At 36.3% G+C, this 12,003-nt stretch overlaps 1 protein-coding gene across 1 annotated transcript in view; it reads right to left on the bottom strand.

Annotated features, from left to right (window-relative positions):
* PLCL2 (phospholipase C like 2) overlaps positions 1-12,003 on the bottom strand; it is a 98,469-nt gene that overhangs the window by 21,342 nt on the left and 65,124 nt on the right. Inside the window, exon 4 of the mRNA XM_005421717.3 lies at positions 2,540-2,615. Coding sequence (XP_005421774.1) covers positions 2,540-2,615 — 76 coding nt within the window. The remainder of the gene's footprint in view (positions 1-2,539; positions 2,616-12,003) is intronic.

Here is a 12,003-nt window from a genome sequence, read left to right on the forward strand (position 1 = left end):
ATCAACCATGGAAACAATACTGCATTTATTTCCAAATTAGGTCTGAATTCTATAGGAGGCCAAAAGTCCTATTATTAAACTTAAGATAGAAAACAGTTCAACAGAGTGAATCAACTTTGCCTATTTAACAAAATTCTCTTACAAGCCTGGTTATGACAACAAAAATTTACTGCTTATTGGCAGCTTGTCTACTTCTTATTTTAGCAGCTTTTTCACTATTTGAGCCCTAGAAGAAAAAAGGCCAGACAAAGGCATGATTTTGTTTTCTCCTTATACAGAAACTCCATGGGAAAATGTATAACCTTTTACTCATAATTCAAGTAGCATCTACTGAGATCATGAGATCAATTAGATAATCTTCCAAACCCATTGATACTAAAAGGTAATTCAGTTCAGCTCATTCATCTTAAAAAAATGCCTTGACCCTGCAGGGCTAAAGCTGCCCTAAATAGCAGGATCTATTACATAATCCATACTTAGGCTTATGTTACCACACTGGAGGGTTCTCATTCGAAGGAGATCAAAATCTCCACTATTTAGCACAGGCTTTAAGTCCTTAGCATCTTAGCAAAGGATTCCTGGACCAAACTGTCCCTCATGTAAAATAAGGCAGTAAGACTCAATAAAGTCAGATATATGGAAGTTTACAGGAATCCACATAAGCTAGTAGAAAGCAATCTTTTCTGAAGGGCAACAATTCTAAAATAAAAAAAATCTGGGCAACTAGCTTTTGCCTTGTCTCTAGCCAAGGATATAAACTGCTTAAGACACTGGTGACACTAAAAAATTTAAGCACACTATCACCACATATGTGGGAGATGATTTAAGAAGCAAACACACACGTCTACCAGACAACAACATCCTTACAATAGCACAATACATTTTGTGTTTGGTACTGCTGTGGTTTAACCCCAGCCAGAAACCAAGTGCTGCACATTTGCTTACTCCTGCTGGCTGGGATGGGGGAGAGAATCAGAAAAGTGAGAAAACTTGTGGGTTGAGATAAAGACACTTTAATGGGAAAAGCAAAAGCCACGAACACAAGGAAAGCAAAACATCATCCTATGTAAGCACTCTCAGCAGCAACAAAAAACATCTCTGCATTATCAGCCCCATTTTAAAGCACTCTGTAACACAGTCCCATACCTGCTACTAGGAAGAAAAATAACTATCCCAGTCAAAACCACCACAGTATTTTAGATAAATCTCTGCATCTATCAATAAGACATGTGAAGTAATATTTCGTCACTCATGGTATTTATGTTTGACAACTTCAAGTAAATAGGGCAACTTATAATTTTCAGGTATTTTGACAGTCCTATGGTTTAACTGAAGTTCAGTGTCTGAGGAGCATATGTTGTGAATCAAGGGGAGATCTATAAATTCCAAGTGGGTAAGCCTTCCTTGCTGCTGATCTGAAAGCCACTGTTAATAGGAGGGAATTTGTAAAGGAAGGCTGAGGGTGTAAGAGCATTATTTTTTCTTTTTGGGAAAAAGCAACAAAAAAAAAGGGACTGGAATTTGTAGGAGAGCAGAGAAGCAGATCAAAGAATGGAACAAAATCATGGAAGATAATGGGAGCTACAGGATGCTAAATATCAGGCAGATAAAAATGTATTTGTATATAAAAAGCTTTCGTTCCAATTAAGTCATGCAAAACATTTCTGTAAATACTTTGGCTGAGTCTTTGGCAGCATTCCTGTTTCTGATGCAACATGTGATGCATCACTTTGAGCAAATTTGTAACATTATTTATAAAACAGTTAAAAGTTCAAAAGAAAACAAGCATGTTTAAACAGCAAGGTCAGACACGGTATCAAAACAAGCAGGAAACCTTCAAAACTCAGTTGTGCCCAAATGACAAAACTGTTACAAAATATCATGATAAAAAAGGGTCAGTTTGTGAAGGGGTCAAGAAGTACTTATACCATCTATTTCAAATATATATCAGACCCAGGAAACTTTTCAGAGAACTTGTGGGAACAACACAGAACCAGAGGGCATCCACCCAACAGATCTAAAGAAATACAGGAATCAAACATCTGAATTACTGCTACACAACTATCAGAAGGCAATGTTCTCCTGACAATTCCAGTTTCACCAAGGCTCTTGAAGACACAGGGCTGCCACATCAAAAGAAGAAAAGTTCTCACAAAGAGAAAGAGGAGCAAATGGTTAAAAAATTTCAGTGTGAAGGAAGATCATTCTCTTTGCTTCCTGTAACCTTGGTGTTTTCATTTGTGGAAATTACTATAATAACAAGCTACTGTCCATGTATAAAATACTTGTAATTTCCAAATTCAAGATGTAATTCTATGAATCTTTGCTTTCTATGATTTGAAATGTCTTTTCACTCTTACTGGATGTGCCTAAATTACAGTAATCTTTGTTTGTATTTTTGGTTTTTTGTTGTTTGGTTGTTGGGTTTTGCTTGGTGTGGGAGGTTTTTTGCTATAGTTGAATATTGATTATAAGTTTTGGAAAATAAAAAAATTACAGCAAGTTCTGTATAATATTTTTAAAAGCAGCTTGTACTTACCTGCTTTCTGACACTGCACAATCTTCTCATATAAGCTATCTGTATTTTCAACCAGAGTCCTGATGGTGTGAATCATCTATAGAGAAAATAAATTGAAATATACAGAATGTCAGTAAAATTAAATTTTTACTTAAATTTTTTGATTTGTAAATGATGCTTAAAAATGAACTCAAATTGATTAACTAATACTTATTGTTAACATAATGAATACTCTCCTTTTCCTGGTCATAATGAGGTAGCAAAGTGCCCTAGACGTAGAATGAAGGCATAAAAATTGCAATGCTTTTGGGCTGGGATCTGTGAATACTGAAGCAAAATGTCTACTCCATAGTTCACTGCCTACCAAAGCAACTGGAAATTATACAACCAGGCAATTCACTTTTGGTGGCTTGGTTGAGATAACCTGGATGCAATTTTCCTCTTCCTCATTCCCTCCAACATTCAGGATGATGACCACTCATTTCCCAGTCCATCTTTTTTCCTAGGCATCATTCCACTGCTTTTCCAGATTTTTTCCTCTACATTTTCCCTTTTGTGGTTAGACCTGCACTCATGTATGAGACAACGCTTTATGGAAGAAAACAAATCACTTGAGGCTGGTAGTGGAGGATAGGAAAAATAAATTATTTCTTTAGCTGATCTTTCTAAACAAAAAGCCTTTCAGGGAATCCCAGCTGAATGCACTAAGATGGAACCTCACAGAATTTCCAGCCTAGGGTATGTACTGAGAAGTAACAACTTTGCTTCACACCTTCCCCACTGACGTCTCTGCTTTCCGCTCAAGCAAACAATTTTCTCTCCACTAAAACAATGTCTAAAGTTTTGACATCTTACTTATGTGGGTGTTCATGTGGAACTTGCTTTTCCTTAGGAGACCACCATTTGCTTTCATGAGGAGGAACAATACTCCTCATAAAAGCATGTTACAGGGAAAAAGGAATGTTACAGGGGAAAAAAGCCCAAACCTCTCTAACACTGTTCCTCAGAGAAAAATTACTGTAAGAGGCATGACTCCCTCACACATATTAGAAGGAGCCTTCTCCAGCTGAATGACATTGAGGCTGTTTTTCTGAACATTGCTCCAAGTAAGGCATAAATCAATTTTGAGAAGCAGGCAAGCAAGTCTCAGATTTTTGATTGTGACAAGTATGCAAGCAAGTGAGGAGGAAAAACACCTGCACAGACAAACTACTCTACAGGCTTCTGTAACTGTCAGCTGCACAAAAATCTGGTTTAAACAAATGACAAAGCATTCAAAAATAATTCTAGTTCTATTTCTATTATTTCAGTTTGAACCAATAAAGAAAATGATGCAACCTCTAATTTTTTGCTTCATGTTATACACAAACAGCATTTGAAAAAGCAACGTTAGAGTATGTGGAGGTCATCATACTGGATAATTTAATCTAATCCTCACATCCCAATTAATCTCTATTTAAAGTGTCTACTTAGGCTGATTTATATTATGTCCACTGTCGGCGTTGCTTTAAATAAATGTAAATTATAATATATGAAGTAAAAATAACTTGATCAGGTTGCTAAGCTGCAAATGAAAAACTTTAGCTTACCACAGTTTAAACTGGATTGTTCTTTGAATATAAATATCAATTTTCACTCAACCAAAAACTACCTATAAATAGAATTATGCTGATTACTATGTAAGTGTAACAAATTGAAGACAATTCAAGTAAGAGAATACTATATTTCACCCACATAGGGAGCACTGCAAACTGACTATTCCTAATCAGTCAAGGAGAAAGCCCCATTTCTCTGTGTTTCATTACTATTCAGTCTCTAAAACAGAATTCACAAATTGAAATAAGATCACTGTAAATTTGCTTGACAGGCAAGGATTTACCTGTTTCAATATGTATGTCACATAATAAATTTGTTTCTGCAATGAATTTAAATGGAGAGAACCAAAACACAGCTGATGTCAGCTGTATACTTCCAATAGCTGTTATTTTGCTAACTAGCTGAAAGAAAGCTGTAAAGCAGGTTTTCCTGAATTGAAAATCACCTTGAAAAATGAAATGATGAGCACATATGACTCTTGGGCTTTTCTGGGATGCTAATACACAATACTAAGGACTAGAGAGGGATTCCCTATCAATATGAGTCCTTTCACCTGAGCACTCTTTTGACTGGAGTTCATCTATCTAAAGAAAGATAACAACTGTGCTGTCTGTTCAAGGTATTTGTTTTGAAGGAATTGTAAGAAATATTACAACTGCCCTACTCTGTTTTTCTGACCCCATGTGTTTAATAACATAATTTCTAAGCCATCTCAGTTAGGTCCTATTCCAAACACAGAACATATCTACCTGCTCTGCTTCCTTCATACGCCCTAGATTAACATCAGGTAATTTAGAAGCAGTGGAGAACAAGTCTCAGCTGATTAGAAAACTTACTCTGAGATGCTGCACTGATTTTCAGAAATAAGAGAATTCTAAGATGAATAAAAATGCTTACATTACTGCTTTTTTGTTTACTTTCTGTATTGACAAAAGAGAAAGTTTTACTGGTTCTGTAGATGAAAGGAAAAGAAACTAATCACTGTATTAGTGCTCTTTCATCATGGTCAGGCTAACCCTGAAGAATTCATAATAACATGCCAATTTCATATTTCACAGTTCCAGTATGGAAAGCTGCTAAATACCCTCAGATCAAAAGGAATACCCTCTTTGCAACTTCTGAAGAAAAATGGCAATGCATTTCATGTGGCAGAAATTATTCTTATATCCCCTTTTATATTATCAAGACCAGTAACAGTTACTTTCATTATCTGTATTTAAGATTAACAGCACTGCAGAGCAAAACTGGCTGAGCTAGCAATAATTCAGGGGTTGACTGCCACTACCATTCACTCACTATTATGGAACACCTCAATTTTCAAATCTCCTTCCCTAAGAAAATAATGGAGCACTATGCTGTGTGCATGAGTAGGTATCACCTTCTAGTTGTGCTTGATTAATAAATTAATACTATTAGTTCATTATAATTTTATTCTTACATTGCTCTTCACCACACAGTCATCTTTTAGTATGGATTCAGCTATTTGTTAAATTACTCTTATGGAGTGTTTGAACATATGAATTCTCTCTAGTGTTCAAGCCAAAGTTTTAACCTCATGAAAACAGTCATGTAGACATTCACAGAGACTGAAAGACTTTTGGCAGACACAGCATATGGAACAACTATGTATAAATGCCTATATTTAAACAGAAAATTAATCCAAATATACTGGTATGTATATGTGTGACCAATATAAAAATGAAATAGAAAATGATGAGTAAGGAGGAGCTTCAGTGTGAAAACCACTATGTCTGCAGCAGAGTAAGAAATGGAAATCTCAAGTAAAATTAGTTGTGGAAATTCAGGAGAAAGACCAGGTAGTATCTGCTCTACACTGAACTAGTCTATACTGAACAAGGCAATCAATAAGCAGGTATTTTCTAACCACATCTAACTTCTAGAATATAATCAGTGACAAATCTGGAAAGAGAAATGGAAACAAATGTAACAGGGAACAACCAGTTGCCACCTGATCATTAAAAATGTATTGCAAATTGGCCATGCATATTCAAGAAAAGAACACATGCTACATGAAGTTTAGTAAGCTATATTTTCTAGCAAGCCTCTTACAATACTGATTCACATTTCCAACCTATGTTGCTTTTTTTTCTGGAAGCAAAGATTAAAAATATCCAAAATTTTATTTTAAATATAGAACTTAAAAGACATAATACTGAAATTGCTTCAACTCTCCTTTCAATTCCCACCCCACCACCACACCCTAACCTCAGCATAACCAGAGAACTTCTCAGGTGCTCATTTCAGACTGGACTATTCTACTTTTTTTGTTGGTCAGTGGAAAATGGGAAATGCAGAATGGTATGCTTTATAGCCTTGAAGTCATCACATTTTTGCAGAGGCCAGGTTAATAGTTTGATCTATTTGTTGTATTCTTCAAACTCTATTGGTTAAATCACACAAGCATTTTACCTAGTTATTCTAACAAATGGATGAATGTCAAGAAAGATGTTTTAAAAATTAAGTAGTAGTAGCTGTTGTTGTTATTATCATTATTATTTACATTGTTCCTACTTTAAAAGGCCAGTGATGATGGTGAGAAATCACAATTGTTGCTTCAAACAGATGGAACTGCATTGTTAACAGTTCATCCCTTACATGATGCTGTCCTCACAATGAAAAAGTCATATACTGAAAAAAAATCTATCCTCCTTCTCAGCAAAACATAACTCTCATTAAGATGGTTACTTAAAATTATACATATAAATGTCTAGAGTAGCCTTTAGGATAGTTTTTTTATGTTTCAAAGTTTGTTGTCTGATTTATTGTTTTACAAAAGAGTTAAGTGCTATGAACTAACACCATGTAGATCAATCCAAGTGCTCACATGTATGTATTTGAATATATGTACACATGAATGTATTAGAAACCATTTCATTAATTTCAGCTGAATTTGAACAAGATCTGTTTCTACTAGGCTCACACAAACAGGTCTTCTGCTAGAAGATAAAACATTCTGTTTATGCCCTCAACTTGTGGAAAATATGTAACTGAACTCAACCGTAAATATTTTAAATATCACATTTAACACAGGCCTTGGGAAAGAAGACTTTCAAAACCCCCAGGATTTATCCAATCCTCCAGTGTGGAACTGGTTGGTAGCACACAAGGAGACATCAGCTGTATTTTAAAATGGAAAAATCTGTGTCTGGCTGATGAAACTCAGTGAGAGAAAACACCTTCACTGACACAATTGCAACACCAAGGATGAACATTATTTTTAGCAAGAAAAGCACATCACATATTCAAATTTCAACATCTGTAAATGTGTTGCCAATACTGCTAGACCTACATTCCAACAGCAAACCTGAAACCATACTTACAGTAGGTATAAATCAAATGTTCATTAAAATGGCACTCACATTCTACTTTCATCCAAACCTCTGCATATTAGATATATTTCTGAAATCACAAACTACACAATTTCTAATAAATTTATGAATCTTTAGTATTCAGAAGCCAAACTGGGACTCTTAACAGCAGTAATAAACATGTAATTTGCATTTTCCAGACATTTCATTAAGCCCAGGATGGTACAAATAGCACCATTATCAAACAACACTTCACAAAAATAGGAAACCAAACACAAGGCATCCCAAACTGCTAATAGCATCTGCACCACTTCAAAAGATGTGTTACACAGTGAAGATCAGAAGCTGCTACCATTGCCCCACACAGTAACAGCAAGGAAAGGAACTCTGGTAGGGCCTCCTTATAAACTCTTTGCCCTCAAGAACCATTATAGGTACCAGGACCTAACAACACATGGTCAGCTCTAAGAGGATGTCTGTAAAAATTGTACCCAAGCAGTTCAGCATTCAACGTCAATGCACCAGAAGGCATCTTTGCTGTGGCACTGAACAAGCAGATGAACAGTTCTTAGTCCTTTCAGTGACAACTGCCATGGTCAGCTTGCTCTGCAGCTGCATAAGGGGTTGTTTTAAACTATATGTGCTGCCTTTCATTTTCTCCTGGAGAAGAATGGTGTTATAGCAAATAAGAAAGGAAATTGCTATATAATCAGATTGCAAATCTCACAACTCAAATGAATTGTGTTCTAACTGTTCCTACAGTGTGGACACCACACTGAAAGAAATCTGAAACATCCAACTTCTAACAGGACCACCATAAACAAGAGAAGTCAACTTGTACGAAGAAAAAAATATCCACAGCTTTCCTCTGCTCTGCCAAGACTGTCACCACATTGTAGAAGGCTACACACATTGGCTAAGCCTGATTTCCCTTTTGTAAACTCATGCTGAGTTTTTCCCATCTCTTTCTTGTGAGGCCACAGCTGGAGCATTTATCCCAGTTTGGGGTTTTTCAGTACAAGAAATATATGGACTACTGTCCAGCACAAAGCCACAGAGATTTAAGGAACTGGAGCATCTTTTATATGAGGACAGGCTGGGACTGGCCAGCCTGGAGCAGAGAAGGCTCAGGGGGAATCTTAGGTGGTCAAACACTGGAAGAGGTTTCCCAGACTGACTGTGGAGTCTCCACCCTTGGTGATACTAAACAGCCAACTATACACAGTCCTGGGCAACCTGCTCTGTCTGATCCTGCTTTGGGCAAGGGGTTGGGGTTAGATGATCTCCAGAGGTGCCTTCCAACCTAAATGACCCTATGTAAAAAAGAATTATAGTGAAGATGACATCTCCAGTCAAAAGAAATGAACTTTCTGGCTCAAGTCAACAATCAATAGTAACATCTTTAGAGATAAAAATCAGGTGTGGTTTTGCACAGAAAGCTCTATAAACAAAAGGTGATCTTTCTCCCATCCAAATACAGTCCAAAGTACCAAGGTAAGAAAATCAATCTGCTAACTGATACTTCTCTACACACAGAGGATTCATTGCATCAAACCAAATTTCCTTCAAAGCAGTAAGGTTTTTAGCAAACGTATTGTCTAAGTTAGAAAATATTTCTTCAACTGTACAAGAAAATAAATTTAGCAGAGAAGCACAGAGAAGGGACCTCAGGAGGTCATCTGGTCCAAACCCCCTTGCTCATGCAGGGCCACTTACCATGGCTGGCTGCCTAGGGCCATGTCCAGATGGCTTTTGAGTATCTCCAAAGCTGGAGACTCCACAATTTCTCTGGGCAACCTGTTCCAATGTTCAGCCACCCTCAGAGTCAAAAAGTGTTCCTGATGTTCTGACAGAGCCTCCTGGTTTACATTTCATGCCTTTTCTCCTGTCACTGGGTACTTATGGAAGTAGCCTCTCTCTGGCCTCTTTGCATCCTCTCCTCAGGCATTCATACACATTGATAAGATCCCCCTCAGCCTTCTTTTCTCCAGACTAAACAGTCCCAGCTCTCCCAGCCTTTCTGTGTAGGAAATGCTCCATCTCCACCTTAGTAGCCCTCTGTTTGACTCTTCAGCACATCCATGCCTCCCTGGTGCTGGGGAACCCAGGACAGGACACAGCACTGCAGGTGTGGCCTCAGCAGCACTGAGTAGAGGGGAAGGATCACCTTCCCTCAAGAATAACTTATGATATAATCAAGTATTATGTTTCTCTTTAGACTTTAAACCACTGCCTTCTTCCAAAAAAAAAAAAAAAAACCAAACAAAAAAAAAAAGCAGATGAAATTTCCGCTATTATTACTGAATTCACTGGCATATTATGATAAAAATGTAATGCTGTACCTGACAGTGGCAGTTTATCCATTTAAGTGGGAAAAAAATAAGAACAGACTCATGGTTTAACTTTTTCAGCCTACCTTTCCTCTCTCAGCTCTTTTTGAAATGTTTTATATTCTAGAAAATACATACATGGAAAATGTTTTTTTTTCTTCAGAAAAAGCAAGACAAGATTATGCCATAATACTTTGCAGGATCAAAAGATATAAGATATGAAATCCACTTACCAAAACTAATTCTTGTAGGCCTGAGAAAAAATAGGACATAATATGTTCTTAATTCTGCAGCATCCCAAAATGAATTAATTCCCCCCAGTTTAAGAAAATCTACCAAAGGAACAAACAGTCCACAAGTCCTCCATTAAAGAGAACTATTTGTTCTTAATTCCTCATGAGTCAAGTATATGAGAAAGCCTAGGCTGAAGACAGAGTAAATATAATAATCAGCAGCTCTCTTCCAAACTATGTACCCAAGGACCATAAACTCTTTTTAAATCAAATAGCCACTGCTTTTCACTTTCCTGATAATCTGGGTTTTGTAGCAAAATTATTTTCATAATTTTAAAACTAAAGCTGATAGAATGAAAAACCATGTGAAAAGTGGACAATAAGTAAGGACATGTATATGAAATGAAAATATCCTCTATCTGTATAAGCAGAAAAAATCCATCATCTGTGTGAAAAAATTAATAGGTAGTTAATAGGTTATTTCTGAAATGAGATCCATCAGTAGCAGCTCTAACAGCCACAATTTTTTTTCACACAGATGGAATCAAAAAGACAAACACCAAATTTAAAATTTATTGAGAAAGAGAACTCCTATTGGAAATATGTAATACATATGAGAAGTTGCTATACATCTGACCTATTTTTATCCTCTTCCATAAACATTTCATTGGACTACATTAAAACAGGACAGAAAGCTACATGTACTCCTCTTCCTGAGTAGCCGTATTTTTTTATGCTCTTATGAATTCTGTGAGTCAGCCATTAGACATAATGGGATTAGTGAGAGGATACAAAAAGCTTCACCATCCATGCTCTCAAAAAGAAATGCAGAAATCTTGACTCCACAGAAGCATTAAATTGTCATTATCAGAGCTTTTCAATCAATGCAAAGCAGCTTATACTTTACAACATTTGGCACTGGAGCCTTGAGTACCCAAAATTAGACATTTGTTTTGTGAACTGAAAAGGCCCAGCATAAGCAAGCTAAGGTTATCATCTGCAGCTCTGTTTTTGGAAGCATAATTACAACCTTCATGTTGTTATAAAACAGGAAAATAAAAACTGATAATAAGCAGCACAACTATTTCTGAAGAAACTGTCCAAGCTATTCACTGTATTTTCCATGAATGCTTTGTTTTCAGTTTTTATGACAGGCTAACAGCTACACAATCAGTAACTATTTCAATTATCTCAAAAAACCAGGATCTACAATTACTATAATTTATTCAACATGGCAAAAACCATTACCTGGGCTATTTGCAATATTAAATTGCAATGAATGATGTATGTTTTCCCTTAGATCTCTTCACGACCAAACTATATCCATTTATTACTTAAATAAAGACAGTTCTATTCTGCAGAGACTGATAATGAAAGTAAGCAATACTGTAGAAAGCCAGAGGCAATAATGGAAACAGTGAGACACTGTGTGTTATCACAATTTAAATACTGCATTTGTGTTGCCAACTCTGAAATTTACTGTTTTAACACACATTATAACAATCTACCACTAAGATTGAGAAAGTTGTTGGAAGTCTAAGCAGCTACATACCTCACACCTCGATGATCTTTACAAATCTGGGGGCAGCATTAATTCATACAGCTTCCAGAGTGCTTAGCTACCTGAGCTAGATCAAAGTTGCAGGAGCTATACCTACTATCTCTAATCCACTTACTGAAAAAACACACCCTTAATGCAAAAATCAACACAAGCAACTGTCTTTAACAGTTCTTTTCCTGCTGGAGCACCAGGTTGAGTCCAACTTTCACTTTAGCTACCAGAAAAGATCTAATAACTTTAAAATTTTAAAAATTTAGTGGTAACTTTAATATGAGCATTTGAAAGGAAACTTTGTCAAATGCTTTTGAAAATCTAACCAGACTGATCTGCTGTGTCTACATGCTTTTTGACATCAAAGAACTCCAAGGGATTAATGAGCCCTTCATTTTATAAAAGCTGTATTGACTCTTCCTCAACATGACACATCTCTCCATGT

Source organism: Geospiza fortis, unplaced genomic scaffold (assembly GCF_000277835.1).
Source record: "Geospiza fortis unplaced genomic scaffold, GeoFor_1.0 scaffold95, whole genome shotgun sequence".
NCBI lineage: Eukaryota > Metazoa > Chordata > Aves > Passeriformes > Thraupidae > Geospiza > Geospiza fortis.